This window comes from Equus quagga, chromosome 16 (assembly GCF_021613505.1).
Source record: "Equus quagga isolate Etosha38 chromosome 16, UCLA_HA_Equagga_1.0, whole genome shotgun sequence".
Taxonomy (NCBI): Eukaryota; Metazoa; Chordata; class Mammalia; order Perissodactyla; family Equidae; genus Equus; species Equus quagga.
The window spans coordinates 55,166,863-55,184,575 of record NC_060282.1 but is presented as its reverse complement, the minus strand read 5'-3'; the positions used below and the strand labels follow the sequence as shown (position 1 = coordinate 55,184,575).

Sequence of the window (17,713 nt, the reverse complement as noted above, 5' to 3'; positions counted from 1 at the left end):
CCAAGTAAGAATGGTAAATCCTACTGAAAGAGAAAATAGCATCTAGAGCCGAGGGAATTGAGGAAAGGGAGATTTAATTTACAGCCAAATTTCTTTTAGGCTCAACAAGAAACCCATGAATGAATAGCAGTCAGTCACCTTCGGCTCAGGAGGTTAATCAGCAGGCTCCATTATCAGGAATCCCTAATTAACTTCTGCAGGGAAATTTCCCAGCTAACTGGTGTTGATTATATAAAAGCAAACCCTCCCTCTGACACGCACATATGTTAATGCACTATTGTAAAAGTTCAGGGTACTTATTACTGAGTTGTCACAGGCCCATTAATTATCCACTATACTGTACTTAGCTTTACTCTGGTAAATCTTTTTTAATTGCCCAGTCTGCATTTACAGAGCATCTTTATTTAACATGCTCCCTGTTTATGTTTATGCCTTTTTCAATAGCTCATTAAATAGAGTTTTTAACCAGTACTATCAGAACCTTTAGTGAGGACCAGCCAAGCACACTTAGGTGCTTTCCTTTCACTCACACATCATAGAGTCTTTTGAAGTTCTAAATATTTTTCAAGTCCACCTTTCACTCATGTTTTCTTTTCCCTGCCTCTGAAGAATGCAGGAGACTTCCTTCTCCAACATTTCCAAACTGCAATTTAATCTTTCCCACTGCCAAAAGGCAACTGTTTGACAATATATATCTGAACCTGTCCCCTGAATCTCCATTTACCAACAGAATCATGTCCAGATTCCTTAGGAAAGTACCCAAGGCCTTGGTTAGTTTGGCCCCAAACTCACAACTCGTCTGCTGACATTCTTTCCTTCACACCTTCCATTTCAGCCCTTTACAGAAGATGGGATAACATGTCTTTGTCCCTTCTTTTCTTTCTGCTTGGAATTCTCTCAGGTCCCACTCAAATTTTACTCCCTTGTGAAATCTCCCAGACTGAAGTTCCCCATCCCTCCGCCATTCTCCCAAACAATCACATTCCTGCCATTGTTGATGATGCGTGACCCTTTGAGGTGTAGACAGTTATAAATGAGAGACTCTCTTGCAAGACAGTGAACTCCTTTAAGTCAGGGAGGGCAATTCATTAATCTCGGTGTGCCCAGAGCCTGCACACAGTGAATGCTGAGAAATATTTATAAAATGAATAAATTACGGCATTTTCACTCCAGACTATCTGAGTTTAGTCAAACCATTTCTGCTCTTCCTAGCATATCCTAACCTACAAAATCACATGATCAGGCACATACGTAGAAGAAAACCACGAGAAAAATAACAGAGGTATAGATATACATGTTTCTTAGAAGATACTACTTGGGATAAAAAACCCAGTAAGTAAGAACCCATTTAATGTCACAAACATTAAAAACATTGGAAATCACTCAGTTTCTCTGGAAAAACTATACTTTGCAAAGATGTCATTCAACTAAAAAGAAAAATGATACTATATATACTGTATATTTTTCATGGAATGCTACCAAAAAACAAAAAATTATAATAAGGTCCTGAATGCAGTTCACAAGCCCTTTCAAAGCAAGTCATATCCACTTTTAGGGGACATCTTTTAAAAAGGTACAGGGGAACTCTTGATTTTTAGAAATGAACATTTGGAATTGCTTTTACAAAGACTATCTTTATGATTCTGAAAATTTTGAATTGTGAACATTTGAGAAAGAATTTTCTAGCACTTACATATGCTGGACTATTATAGAGTTGGTCCTCTGAGATAGGTCTTAGGAGTTGAATTTGAAATTAAGTCACATAGATGTAAATCCTGCTGATCTCAGAGAGAGATGTGACTGACAGAGTGGCTTTGCCTTGCGTGCTTGTAGTTGAATTCATAATTCATGAGCACATGTGGGGTAAAACGCTAGTATATGCCAAGCATGACTGCATGTAAAATGAGGATATAAATGCAGGTTAATTACATACTATTCACATGGGACTGAAGCCTACTCAGTATTCTTTAGTGCCATGCATTTCCCAATGGAAATAACATGTATTTACCAGTAGGTATCAAATGAAAGTGACACATTATGGATAAAATTGATTTATTGTCTCTGTGTTTGAAGGCTGGTGTGAAACATCAATCCCAGGAATAATTTATCAGAAAACTAGCCCAGGTCAATAAAACAAGAATATTGTTCCCCAAGTGGATATTTAATAAGGTGTATAAAAAGAGTTAATATGCTCCATTTGGGTACCAGTTTTCACAGAATTATAGAGCTGGAAGGGACGTTAGAAATTATCTGATGTAACCCCGACTCACCATTTTATAGTTGAAAAGTTTACAGCAAAGTCAAGACTCAAATTTGACCTCCCTTCATCAGATGTGTCTCTCCCTTTCCTGGCAGTCAAGAAAATCCCATAATTGGTCTTAACTAATTCCCTCTAATGTCACAGTAAAATTGAACTCATTGCAGTTTTCAGCACAGTTGCCAGTCTGAAAGGTTGGAAATGCTTCGCCAGGTGGTTCTCTTGGATTAATCCTGGAGTAGTAAGACATAGTGAGAAAAGCACAAGATTTGGAAGCTGATGTCATGAATGTGAGTGCAGGTACTTGCTGCTGAGTAGCTGTGTGCACTTGGGTAAGTCTCCTACCTTCTCTGAACCTTAGTTAGTTAATCTTCAAATGAGAACAATAGTAGTACCTACCTTGAGAAGCTGATGAGAGGACCGGATGGTTTAATATAAGTGAATGTGTTTGGCAAGCTACAATGGCACTTACAAAGATTTAGGCCTTATTGTCATCATTGAACACTATTTATAAAACCACCAAATAAGCACAGCATGTCACTAGCCCTTTAGCAAGGCGGGAAGCAAGGAAGACAATGGACTTGACTCACATTAGGGGTTTCATCTCCTAAAGAGTCAGTTTTTGCCAACAGGTAATCTTATTTGAAAAACCCATTAAGTCCCCTTGCCTCAAAAGTGAAAGAACTCACAGCCCTTTCCCTAGTGTTGCCCGGAGCCGCAAAGGGCAAGGAATGACAGGTACCGCCAAGGCTGCTTGGTTGTTTAAGCAATCAAAGTTTATTGATAAAGGGAAACAGAACAAGGAGCAGGGATAAAGGGGAACAACAAATCGGTGCTTACAACATCCACACCACAATCAGCCAGGGAAGTGCCAATAGTTTGTACGGCAGGTGGGAGTGCCAATTGTCTGGGTCTGAGGCAAAGCATCCTTTCCTCAGTGAGACTCCCAATTGTTCTATTCTCGTGGCTCCCTACAGGGTGGAACAACTATTTTAGGGATGCCCTTTTACTCATTATAATGTTTTGTCTTCTGTTCCTTGGATGTTGGTTGTGTATGTGTTTAAAACAGGGGCTTTCAGTTTGCCTAGTGTCCTATGGATAGGTGGGGATGTCAGGGCCCATAATGTACAGAGTTCATTGACCTCCCGGCCTTCCAAGGACACTGGGCCTGGGCTCTACACGAAGGAATGTGTCTGGGCTCGGAGCCAAAGATGGTCACTTAGGCCCTGACTCTAAGGCATAAGTTACAAACAATATGTGCTGTGTCACATTCCTTGTCTGGGCGGGCCACCCCGATGGGCACCTTACTGGACTTTAGAAACATCCCATCTGTGGGAACAAAAAAGATAGAAGCACCCCATCCATCGGAACAAGAAGAAATAACTCAAAGTATCCAAACGTCTAAAACCCTGAGTCAGAACCTAGAGAAACCTTAGGCTAAAAGGGAGTTACAAGCATAGAACAATTGGGACACTAAGGAAAGAACGCTTTGCCTCAGACCCGGACAATCGGCACTCCCATCCTATTGGGACTTCCCTGGCTGATTGTGGTGTGGACGTTGTAAGTACCGATTTGTTGTTCCCCTTTATCCCTGCTCCTTGTTCTGTTTCCCTTTATCAATAAACTTTGATTGCTTAAACAACCAAGTAGCTTTGGCGGTACCTGTCATTCCTTGCCCTTTGTGGCTGTGAGCAACACCTAGTAACTTCTAGTGAATTCTTATCTTAGCATTTTGAAACATTTCACTTCACTGTGATTTCCCTCTTTTCATTCCTGAAGAACTAAGCTCTGTTATCATCTAGAGAAACTTTGTCGGATAGAAATATAATGCAAACTACACATGCAATTTTACTTTTATGGTAGTCATATTTAAAGAGCACAAAGAGCAACAGGTGAAATTAATTTTAATAATACATTTTATTTAACCGAATATATATAAAATGTTATCAATTCAACATATGATCAACATAAAAATTATTAATGAGATATTTATCATCCCTTTTTTTTCACAGCAAGTCCTCAAAATTGCCTGAGAATCTGATGCCTACAATACACCTCAACTGGGCCACATTTCCAATGTGTAACAGCCATGTGTAGCTAGTAGTCGCCATATTGAAAAGTCATACAGGTCTAGAGCCTGGCAGGATGACCACACCCACTGATAAAGCTGACTGAGAAAAATCAACTTAGTAATTCTCCATGGAAACACTTAAGAACACTGAAGAAAACAATCACATCCTAGCACAGAGGTGGGGGAAGGAACCCTAGCAACAAAAGTGACGGCATAGCAACACCAGCTGTTGTACGGAAGGGAAATTAGAAAACTATTACTTTGAAAAGGAGCATTTCTGGGAAGGTCATCCTTTTCTATTTTGTTTAATGTAAAAAACGGAAACTGATAATACATCTACACAAATATACATTTTATAAGGCACCATTCATTCTCTTTATTCTACAATACAGACACTGACATAGTTTGTCTACTGCTGAATGTTACATTTCTCCCTTAGGAAGACAAATAGCAAAGCATGAAATCTGGCTGAACCATCATATTTCTTCCCATGGTATAGGCTGCCTTGTCAGCCTTATGGGTCACTGTGAAGAGCTGAACTGGAGGGAGCAGGTTGGTCATCAGAAATCTTTCCATATTGTTTTATAAACATACCCTGCTAACTCGCGGCCAGAGCCTAGTTTTTCAGGTCTTGAGTCCTAGTTCCATTTTCTTCTATTCCTTCCTTGGTTCCTCTTTCCCCACATAGATACAGAGGTTTCTTGGTCTATCAGACTCCTGGCTGAGGGGAGGGGTGTCCATATCCCCATTTCCCTATCCATTATCCCCAATCCCCAGTGGTGGGGCATCCTTTGTTCACCGTCATGCTGCTGCTTTCCCAGAAAAGCATGGATAAGAGTGCCATAACCAGCTCAGCTCCACCTCTCTAAGGAAAGATGACAATCATTATGTCTTAGTAAGAGCTACCACTTCTGCATTCCTCTCCTCATTCTCTATCCTCGGGGCCTGGTTACTCTGCATCCAATGCTTTCCTTAGTGTCCACCTCAGTTGAGAATGTCTGGTCCCTCTCTCATCACCCTTTGTCCACTCCATCTCAAGAGACCAACTGGCATAAGGTCTGAGGACAGTATAAAACTGTGAGAGGTGGGCAGTCAATGTGCTGAATTATTTTATGAGAGATCAGTTGTGAACAATAAAACCGTAGAGTAATGGATTTTTAATAAAGATTTCATTAAAATCTTTTACTCCCTTTGCCAGTGGAAGATTTCATATTTTTGCTTATTGTATTGTCTATAAAGAGGTTCCTTGGTGTGTATTTGTGTGCCTATCACTGTTACAGTATCTAGGCACCAGCCCTTGCTATCATACTTGGTGAGCTAACTTTGGTGAGAAAGCTGGTGACAATGTGGATCAACCATATTTTCCATTAATGTCCAGGTCAGATTAGCCTTCCCTGACCATTTCAACTGAAAGGAATTGCTCCGTCTTCTGTAGCAGAGTAGAGGCTACTGTGTTTCTCAAACTTTAATATGCATATTAATCCCCTGGGGATCTTTTTCAAATGCAGGTTGTGACTCAGAAGGTCTGGGGTGAACCTGAAATTCTGCATTTCTGAGACACTTCCAAGAGATGCTGATGCTGCTGGTTGCCCATCCTGCCTGGAGCTGCAAGGCAGTAGCTCCACTCTTAGGTGCCATCACAGACAGATTTGGGGGTATGTACATGACTTGGCTCCTTTCCTAAACAGGAAAACTTTTAAGAGCAAATTCTTTCTAATGTATTTTCCTTACTATGATTTTAGGCAGATGTTTGTGGAATCCATGATTAAAAGGTTATCATTGGTCACTTATTTTTGTCACTCTATTCTCAGCAACTGATTACAGTGACCAAGGAGTGACCTAGTCAGTAGGCTCCTAATGGATTTTAGGTGTCAACAGTGGTGACTGGGCACCTGCCTGCAATCCCAGCTCCTCGCCCTCCCCTCAGTGGGGTTATAACTCAACCTCCAGCCTTAGGCCTTACTCTTAATACCTAACCAGGCAGAAATTATATGAGAACATAAATGAAACAAATTTCCCTTTAGTTTTACTTTTTTTTTTTGAGGAAGATTAGCCCTGAGCTAACTGCTGCCAATCTTTTTCTTTTTGCTGAAGAAGACTGGCCCTGAGCTAATATCTGTGCCCATCTTCCTCTACTTTATATGTGGGAGGCCTGCCACAGCATGGCTTGCCAAGCAGTGCCATGGCCACACCTGGGATCCGAACCAGCTACTCCAGGCTGCAGAAGTGGAACGTGCGTACTTAACCGCTGTGCCACCAGGCCAGCCCCTAGTTTTACATTTTGAAGCACGAGTATCATGGTTTGCTTTCGTGATGCCCTTGATTTCTGATTCTCACCTATGTTTACTATTAGCAAGTTTGTTTCTGGCCCTCGCTTGGATTCCCAGGTTTCTAATACATTCCCATTTATGATGTATGCCTTGGCCTTGACCCTCTGGCCACTGACTTCTTTCCTATTTCTGATCTGTGTGATAACACAGGATTCTCAAGTCAAACACTCTCAAATAAAGAACCCACTGGTGCCCTCGATATCGAGCTGATCCCATGAGCTTGACCATTATCACAACCTGAGTTTTGACTTCTTTGCCCCTAGAACAAACTTATCTACTGGAAGCCTGGCCTGACTGACGAAGCCTCGCTTTAACTTTGCTGTGCCATGTTTTATAATGGGGGTCAGCACAATTTTCCTACTACAACTACCAAGAATTGAAAATTCACTCACTGATCATGGAATAAACTTCTCCATTTTTGTTCACTTCTCTCATGGCTAAATTTTTCTTCCTCAAGCTAATAAATGCATGCCTTAGCTATAACACCCTCATCTCCTCTTAGAAGATCAGAGAATGGGACTCGATGATAGTTTCCAGGGTATTTGGACATACTTCCTTGTTAAAAGCTTCAGGTATCCTCCCTCTTACTAATTTGATTCTAACCTTAAATTAGGTAGACATTATAGCCTTAAGTAATTGTAACTATTTGATTTTCAGAAGTGTGAACACAATTAATACTTACGCTTTCATTAGGATGGTGTTACGTTACCTATTCCTGTCTAGAACTCAGTTTTTCAAATCTGACCACCAACAAACCAGGAAAAATCCCATTGGATATCTGCGACTGTCACTCTTAATAGTAGTATATCCCCTGGAAATATGAAACCCTATGGGACACACTTGCTAATTTATGTTATAATAACAGACCCAAGTATTGTAAATCACTTTGGAAAGTCTTCTGAAATTGACCTACATTTTCTAAAAAGATTGTTATTAATTTTACTTTTGTAAAACAGGAAATTAATGAGCTGAAAGTCAATCAAAATAAAAGAAACTCCTATAAATCCTTTCCCTTGCTTTCCTGAAGGATCATTTCTTCATTGTTACTGTTACATTGATAGAGTGACTATACCATGAACTAATGATGGAAGTTATAGGGGAGAATTTTGTCACTGTTACTGCTACAATGGCTACCTTTGTTTTGATTATTGACTCTCTGCTACTGGAAAAACCCCCGAAAAGTAAAGAATTCAGCCGCAAGCTGTATCTTTATTCATGACTATTATCTGAGTTGCAGAAAGAGGAAGTTAGACTGCTTTTTACACGGATGAAATCTCCCAAATTGGTTGTTCAGAAAGGTTGACTTTGTCCTTCTTAATAGAGTGTACTTGATGGCAAGTCAACTCAAAATCATCTCAAGTCTTTTTAGACTCATATTCAGTGTAGATCCCACTTTTTCTCTATATGCACGATGTTCTGTTTGACTAATCCTCACCTACCCCACACACTGCCCACTGCTCTGTTTATATAAAAGGATTCCCCTGACAGGAAAACAGGGCATGTGTATAAATTAAACAAAAGAAGGAGAACTGATTCAAACAGCCTACTTATGAATCATGAAGATGAGAAAATAGTTTGACATACTTCACATAATGTTAAAATAAATGCTTAAAAATTTTTTTTTAATCTAAAAATCTGAAATGTTGGCATGGGATTGAAATTCTTCACTTCACGACAGATCTCTAACATCCTAGAGATCCAGGCCATTCTCCTCTAGGAAAGATTACTACAGTGCTCTCTTCCAGCGGGGTGTAACACGCTCCTACTCTTTAACAAGTACAGGCCTGGATACAGTATCTTTGCATAGAGTTTAAATTCAATTTCTAGCATACTAAGTCAGTGACAGTGTAAGCTAAGGCAAGCTTTTAATTTAAAAGAAAATCCAGCTCTGACAACAGTTTTCTCATTGACATAATGGATAGTTCTTTTTAAGTCTGTGAAGCATTGTTCCTATTTGCTAATCACAGCACTCCAGCTGTGCATACCTTACTACATGAAAGGTAGATGGCAATTTTGGCTTCCCAAGTTTACATGGTGTATATCTTAGAATTACTGACATGGAATACTTTTAATATCAGCTGCTAATACTTGGGTATGGACTTTTATGAAAATAGTTTCATTAGATTACAACTAAAATTTGGAAATGACACAAAAGTGTTGCACTATACAAATAAGCTTAAGATTCCCACCTCATTCATGAATAATACCAGTTTCTTGGGTTTAGACACTATAATATTATCAACTTTGGGAAAACCCCTGGAGAGCCTCTTAAACTTACATAACCAGAGAAATGCTGTAACAGTGGCCTTAGAAGAACACTTACAGACTTTCTGGTGTGTATACTCTGGGGACTGGGCAAGTAAAAAAAAATTATTTATTATAATTTTAGACCTGGAAAGAACCTTGAATATTATTTTTTGGCCAATCACATCATACAGATAGAAAACTAAGGCTCAGAAGGAGGAAACCAAAAGAAAATTTAAATTTAAAACTTGTGGGGACCCAAGAGCTATGCGACATCATCTACACATGCTCTTATGCATAACCCGGAGCGGTTGGCTGACTTGCCTGGGGTCTGAGCTATCAAGCAGCCAAAGCATCTCTTCTGACTCCCCCTTTAGTCCAGTTCCCAAGAAGACAGCTGCCTCTCTAAAGAAGATCCATTGGTGATATTCTAACTCTGACCTTACCTCTTCATCTTACAGTTAGAAAAGATCTAATGGTGTCACTCAGATCACCTCTTGCCTGTAGGCAATTTTTGAACTGATTTATTTGCATTTTAACCTTTCTTAAGTTTACCTTGCAATCAGTAGTCACATACTAGACATGGAATTAATGTTTTATAGTGATAAGAATTATGGTGATGATGGAGGTGATGGTAGTAATAGTGGAAGCTACAAACTTTCTTTGTATAGACAAATAGAAGCCCCCAAAATAACAAAAATCACCCAGTTTATAATTTATATTCTCAGAAAGCCAAGTATAGGTAAGAATTAAGTGAAAAATATCTATCCCAAAGCTTCCCAGTCTGACTTTTCTATCAGCAAGAATAGGAATGCAAAGCTGGGCTGCTAGCTGCATCTGTCTTGGAGGATATCTAAGTCTTTGTGAAATTTAGCCCCATTTCCTTAACACTAGTAATCTAAAAAAGAGCTGAGTGACTTGTCATAACCTTTCTAGATAACATCTCCCCTTTTCTGATTCACTGTACCTTTCAAAACTCAAGAAGCAACCAAGCAGCAACTTCAGCTACACTCTCACAAAGAAGAAAAAATAATGCCCATGTTTCATGCACAGATCAGCAAATATTCACTGAGCATGTATTCTTATCCATGAGTAACTTCATGAGGACTTGAGTAAGTTCATCAGGACTTGCCCATGGTCCTCCTTCCCAAATGGCCACGACAACAGTTACCAACCATCACATAGCTGGAAGGAAGTCACTTGGTGTGTTGGTCTGAGTTATGCAGTGCCTTTCAAGAGAATATTTCCTGTTGAGAATTACTGAATACGTTTTTCCCTGAAATCCATCAACATATTGCAACTATTTTATGATTACACTTGGGAAACATTTTCTCATGGCGAGCACCACCCTGCACCTTATATTTGATAATGCATAAGAATAATAAATCCAATTCTAATCCCTAGTCTTGCTTCCACAGGCCTAGTAAATGTGCCATTCAAATTCTAAAGCAAGTCAAAGAAATGTGCTAAACAGATTAGCTAACAAGTCCATATAAAGGGGAATCATTCTATTTATCTGCTACACAGTTACTGGTGCTACTTAAATTCATAGGCAGACTATTTCATTCAAACTGTAAAATACTGAACAGCAAGTTGTGTACTTGGATATTCAAACATTAAGGAATTTTTTGTAAGAGCAAAGACCTTCAGAGCTACTGACCAAAGGGTTTCTGGACACCATTAAAAAATGAGAGCATACATTTGGATAGATACTACTTTCAACTACTCTGTTAAGGCAGTCTGCAATTTTGTGGGGTGTAATAAGTATAAAAACATTTTCACCCTTGTGGCGCAAACAGTTTACAGTTCAAGCAAATGGAAAAATTACAACCTTTGCGGTTGTTATTGCAAAGATCCTGAAATAGGTCTATCTACCATATAGATTTATGCATAAATTCTTGCAACTCATACAGTAACCCAAGTAAATGTACAGAGGACTGACTGTGTGTGGATTTATATCTATTAGCTAACTCAGAGATTTACATACCAAGCCCAGCACTCAAAGATATTGCACAGATTTGTGATGCTCCAGGGAAGATATTGAATCCATAAACCAATGAATAGATTTCAAAGTGACACAACTGCAGTATTTCAAGCAAACTCCTACTTCTTTCATCCACAGAATAGCAAAGATTAGTCCACTATGTTTGGAGCAGCATGCAATGATGGAAATTGTCACAAAATCTCAGGGCTGGAAAATAGTCTAGTTCAACCCTCTGTATGATAGTTAAAGTCTCTTCTACTGCAACTCTGCCTACAGATTTCCCACCTATGCCTTAGACACTCCAATGATGCAGAACTTGCTGTTTCTAAGGAAACTTCCTTGATTTTGGGATCTCTTTGACTACTTAAAAATTTCTTTCTTACATTAATTAAAAATCTCTTGCTCTAGGTCTCATCCATTTTGTCCCAGACAGCCTACATGGAAGTCTACTGCATCTTCCAGATTACCATCTTTTAGTGCTTATGGAGAGCTCTCAAGTTTTCAGGTTTCTCTTTTACCTAATCATCCTCAGTCTCATCAACCAATTTTCAGATTCCTTTTTCCTCTCCCACATCAATATTGAATTCTAGCCTAAAATCTGCACAGAACTATGTGACCTAAAGAGGAAGTCACTTAACATTCTCTGTCTCAATTTTCACATAGGCAAAATGAAAGTGCTACCTGAGGATCAAATAAGAAAGAAGACATGGAAACCGTCTGAAAATTAGAAAGTGTTACAAAAACATTAGGAACAAGTTTCTCAGGACCAGGAAACCTAAATTTCAATAAGGTGAGGAGCACCATATCCTGAAGAAAATCTCTTCAAAACATAACACAAAGTAAACTGTCGTCAAGTATTTACTTTAGTATAAGCACAATTAAAAATTTCAACCAATCCATTTTTTTTGAAAAACAACTCTCCCACAATGTTGGGCCTATTTATATGCCCCAATTACATACAAACACATTCCCTTTAAAATCAATGAATTTTCATGAATGAAAGAGATGACTGAATCAGAGGAGAATTGATGACATATCTCCTGAAACTTTTAGCTTTTTGCCATTCCTTTGGATAAAACAATGTTTTGACACTTTTGTTGAGAATCCTTCCCCACCTTCTAATCCTTCTATGGCTCCTCAACATCTTCAGAATGAAATCTAAATTCCCTTTATTGTCCAGTCCAAGTGATTTTCCATCTTCATCTCTAGCTACGATCTCTCACTCATTCAAAGCACACACTCAACCCGCCTTGTTCTTTCTTGCCCCTCTGCCTTTACACAGTTATACCCAAGGCTCTACAGCCTCTCTATTCAGAGAGCAGATTTTCTCATCATTCAAACCTTTGCTCAAACATCCCCTGCTCTAGGAGTCTTACCTGAACCACTAAGGTGGTTTGAGTTTCCTGTTTCTATCATAGTGCTTACTTCCCTGTATTAAAATTGTCTGTTCTCTTTTCTGTCTTCCTTATCAGACAGTAGATTCCTTGAAAGAAAATGTGTGTTTTATTCATCTTGGGATAATTAGTAGCTAGCACAGTGCCTTGCATAGAGTAGGTGCTTAAGATATGATGAATGAATAAATTAATTAATATGCAGTAGAGGGAGCACAGATACACTGAAAATGACCATTCAGTCAGCTCAGGACAGGGTACCAATCTTGCCTGACTTCTACCAGAAATCAGAACTAACTCAGGATCAATAAAGTACTTTTTCAGTAGATGAAGGTATAATCTATATGTTCTCTATTTTCCTATCCATTCCTTATCGCTAGAACCTCTTATTATTTGCAAAGCACTTTTCACTTATTCACACACACGATGCCATTTAATCACTAACACCACTACAAGATCATGTTATTCAGTCTGGATTTAATGCGACAGCCTCAGCGTGTCCGAATGGTGTAGTAAGAGGAAGGGTAGGCTTAGAGTCAGATGATCTGAGCTGAAGTCTCTGTTCTGCCATTTAACTACTGGTGTGCTGTTGGAACGACCTCCTAACTTGTCTAAACTGCAGCTCCCTTTGCCACTTTGCCCTCTTTAGTAAAGGTAAATTGTCATTTTTATACATTGTTGTCCTTATTATCCAAGTTGGCATTTGGAGGTGACTAATGGAGCCAGAAAGAGCATAGACTTTAGAGTAAGACAGACCAGGTTTTGACTCTGAGCTACAACACATAACAGTGGGGTAATCTTGCGCCAGTTACTTAATCTCTCTGAGCCAGTTTTCACATATATAGATACTAACGACTTCGTCTTAGGTGACTGTAAAACTTAGATGAGATAAGGAATATAAGACCATTTGTAGAGTCTTTTTTAAAGTGCCATATAAAATTGTTGTTATTATTATTTTTGTTTGGCTGGGTTTAAGAATGGCATAGAACAATGTTTCGCACATCATTACAAGAGTGTTTAATAGGTGTGCCTTTAAAAAGTTACTGACAACTCCACATTAGCTTATTAAAGGCTCCGAGAAGTCCTGCTGTAGAGAGATCTGTTTAACTCTCTTTAATCCGTCATTTTCCCAATTTATCTGAACATGGACCACATGATAATCGCTTGTGTAATATCGAGCATGAGAAAAGCAGAAAAAGCTTTCTTTCACCTGGTCTTCCTCACATGATTCTCATGATAGATAGTCAGAAACAAAAAACAAAACAGTAAAAATAATCCCCACTCTACCATCCCTTGAGTTATTGTTTGCAACGTGCCTATTTGCTAGAAAACAACTAAATATGTACATAGATACATTGGAGAAATTCAGGTAGAATTTTAAGAGTAAGTCATAAATTCTGAAGGAAGAAGACATCTACATATAAGTGATCATGGACATGAAGACTGATTGGGCATTTGTGACTCTCACTGGCTGAACAGCACTCTTTGTGTCTTCTGGAATTACATGAAATGAACAAGAAAGAAAAGTACTTTCTCATTCATTCGCAGGCACAGTTCCTTTAAAGTCATAAATGCTCTTTACACATGGCAGCAAAAGTTCACTTCATTATTTCCAATGGTTCTTTCCCAGCATCAATTCCCATGACTTTCAATGCTGCCATTAATTTCCCATTAGTAAACTTTAATTAAAATGAACGTGTATATTTGCTTTCAGCAGTTGCATTCATAATCGATGTATGAATACATGCAAATCTTGTCATACAAATACAAAACTGTTTCAAATAGCTATTTCTGAACAAGCAAACACTTTGATGTTATTTCAAAGGGTTTTATCTACAGAAAGCTTTTAGAATCTAGCCCTTACCGAAACTAACTAGAATTTCATGGAAGTACAATGAACAGTTAGCAACCTAGCTAAAATCTATTTTATTGACGTTAGAAAGCAGCATGTTAAAACATAAATAATGACCTCTGAGCTTTGAACCATCCAGTACCCTGGTGTTTCTGCAACATTTGCGTACCACACATTGAAAAGAAAAGCTAGAAGAGGCAGAGGAGTGTTCCTAATTTAGGGAATCACAGCAGTCTAAAATAATGATCTAATACAATAATTTCAGAGTGGAAATATTTTCAGATATTTGTCTACCCTTTCAGAATAATGTGTTTAATACATAAGTCTGAATTATCTCATCTAGCTGTTCTTGGATCCAACAATACTTCCTCCCAGATAAGCATGCGTTAGCGGAACAGACTTCAAAACCTCTAAGGAAAACATTGTAGAAACACTTAACACAGAGGAGTCATATGTGACCATAGTTTCTCTGGGGCTGGGTAGGTTAATGCATTTGTCTGACAGCCTGTGGTTTTCCTTCTGTATTCAACCTCACCCTGCCATCCCTACTTCCCTTGATAGCTTTTCTGTGTGGCTGGTTCACCCAGCGATTGTGGTCTCGCCAAGATGTGTTTAGGCCCTTTTCTTTCCCTGATTATTTCTCACTCTCTGCATTTTATATTCTGAGATATTAACTATCATTTCAAACCAAATATTTTTCATTTGGGAAAATGTTTGGTTTACAAGGTCTAGCCAACACAACTATAATTAAAATGACTTCTTCAGTTCCCAAAATTTGACATAAGATTTTTCATAAAGCATCAATCTGTAGGAAACAGAGAGAGTTCTTCAGTTAATAGAATTGAGAAGTGTTTGCACTTCTAACATAGATTTAGATTTAGATTTACATAAATCTAGAAATTTTAAATCTGATTGAAAATAACTGATTTTCAAATCCTGTAGAAAGTTTGCAAAAGGTAACAAATAGAACGTTCGGCTTCATTTACCACATTATCAGATTAAAACTGATAATCACATGCATCCTACCACTAAACAATTTCAGTAATTAAATCAAGCATTTGAGTTCTTCATCTAACTTGAAGAGCATGAAGCTGTAAGTCTTTGCACAAGTCAACCATGGGAAATACAGCTAGCACATTGAACTGACATTTCAAAAAGTCCTTTGAGTCCAAGACATGGAGGTTTCCAACATCAATTTGTCTGATTGTATATCATATACTACTTTCCAGAAAGTATCTGCTTGAAATAAAAAAAAGTTGCGCAATTTGAAAGATCACTGTCTATGGAAATGCTTACCCTACTTTACAAAGGAATGGTTGCAGGAAAGGTTGCAAAATAATCACACTTGCTCCTCTCAGTGAAAACATTATTGCTCACCATAAACAAAAAGAAGTTTTTAGTTCTACTCCACAAATTCTCTAAGTTGTTTCCACATGGAAGACCTCAGCGTAGTTGACTTATAATGTCTTTTACCACAAAAATAACTACAAATGAAATTGAAAAGGACCCTGGCATAGCAGAACGTAGCCTCATATCAGTGCACTTGCTAGGAAGTTTCCTCATTTTACTTACACTGCACACCAATTAACTCATATTAAACCAAAAATGCTCTGGATGTTAGCATCTAAAGCTTCCATACAAAGAATTTTTTTAGACATAAAATGTCACTTCAAAAAGCTACTAAAAACATATGAAAGTCAGAGGAACACATTCCTGAGCATATTGTCTCATTATATTCCTAAATCCAGGCAGTAACTGTTCAAATGATGGTTCCCTTTGCCCAAAACAAGTTTAGCCTTGTATTCCAGTTTGTATGTGGAAGTGATATCTGGTGGATAAAAGACTTGGTGGATCAGACAACAAGTAGGAAAGCAGTCAGTGAAGATGCCAAGTATGATTAAAGTTAACAAGTGCACCACCTCTTTTCCAAGGGTTCTTAGTTATATGAGAAACCAGATATGGGCGGGATATTGCAAGATAATCAGAAAGTGCACCAGAAAAGTAAGTCAAGGTCTCATAAAGTACTTAGTCATATTTGGAGATAGATATAAATATAGATACAGATACAGATACAGATACGGATGTTCTCCAAAAAAGACAAGCCATCTCCTTACTTCAGTTGGAGTGCAGTACTTCTATAGCAGTGATCATTAAAACATCGGTACTTTTGAGCAGCAGCAACTCTCATCTAACTAGAATTAGCAATTTTTCTCAGGGAACAAAAGAAGCCATCCAAATTGCAACATACGCTTCAAATTCAACATGATAAAAAGAGAATTTTAGAAGACGTGACAGGAATCCTCTCCTACTCACTGAAACAGTATCACTGAAAATGGGAGGGGGAGGGGTTGTAGCATATAAAGAAAGAGAAGTCAGTGAAGCAGAGTGGGGAGACAGAAGGGAGGAGGTGATCAAAACCACTTTGCTGCCTTTCCGTTGGTTCTCACATCCCTCCCACCCTAGGTTGTGATCACAAATTTAAAATAGCAAAACCCAGTTAAAAAAAAAAAAAAAAAAACGGAAAGAGTGTGACTAGGGTTACTACCACAGCAGCCCTAAACGATTTTCGTGCAAAAGCAAAGCAGTGGGGATGTAGTAGCAGCAGCGGATCTGCCTCTTCCCCCACCCCTGATACGGTACCTCCAGATTTGCCCGAGCTGCAAGATGTGGATGAGTGACTGCAGGAGCCAGATGCAGAAGGAGCAGGACGCAGACCTGTGTTTGCCGCTGGCCCGGGTGGCCCCGCTGCTGTTGCTGCCACTGTTGGCGGCGGCGATGTTGCTCTTACTGGCGTTGGATGTTTGCCTTTGCGGCGTGGAAGGGCGAGCCTCGCCTTCCGCGGCTGCAGACCCACTGCTGACCACGGTCTTGCAATCGGCTCCAGGCTGCGGGTAGCTGGAGGCGGCGGCGGCGGCCGTGGCGCTGTCCTCGGTGCTGAAATCGTGCACAAACCAGCGGAAGCTGAACACTTGCACCGAGAGCGAGCCGAGCACCACGAAGAAGAGCGTGAGCCCGAACCACCAGCGCTGGCCGCGCAAGTAGTAGTCCACGGCGAGCCAGATGTCCGTGCCCACGTCCGCGAAGTACACAGCCACAGCGGCCAGGATCCAGAGGCAGTCCCACAACGAGTAGCGCCGCTGCTCCCTGCCCAGGCGCAGGCACAGCGCCGCCGAGCCCGCCCCGCTGCCGCCCGGGCCGCCAACGCCGCCGCCCGGGCCGCCCGAGACCCCCGAGCCGCCGCCCGAGCCGCCGCTCCCGGCGCAGCAGCAGCAGCAGCGCGAACAGCCGCCGCCGTCCGGGCAGCAGCCGCCCCCGGCCGCCTCCTCGTCCTCGGCTCCCGACCCCGACGGCAAGCCCGAAGCCAATGCCTGCACCGAGCCCGAGTGGTCCGAGTTCTGCAGCGGAGTGAACGCCACGTCGCTGCTCTTCTTCATTTTCAGCCTCCCGTCTGACTTAGCGGCCATGATGCCTCCAAACCAGAGGAAAGCCCTCCTTTATCTGACACCTTTCCCCGCTGTCTCCTCCTCCCGCCACCTCCTCGCCTCGCCCCGGCTTCCCTCCCTGGCGGCGCGGCTCTCCCTCCT

The 17,713-nt window shown here is 40.2% G+C and overlaps 1 protein-coding gene across 1 annotated transcript in view; it reads right to left on the bottom strand.

Moving 5' to 3' along the window:
* XKR4 (XK related 4) overlaps window positions 1-17,593 on the bottom strand; it is a 399,847-nt gene extending 382,254 nt beyond the window's left edge. The window contains exon 1 of the mRNA XM_046642527.1: window positions 16,770-17,593. Within this exon, the coding sequence (XP_046498483.1) occupies window positions 16,770-17,593 (824 nt within the window). The remainder of the gene's footprint in view (window positions 1-16,769) is intronic.
* Window positions 17,594-17,713: the final 120 nt, after the last annotated feature.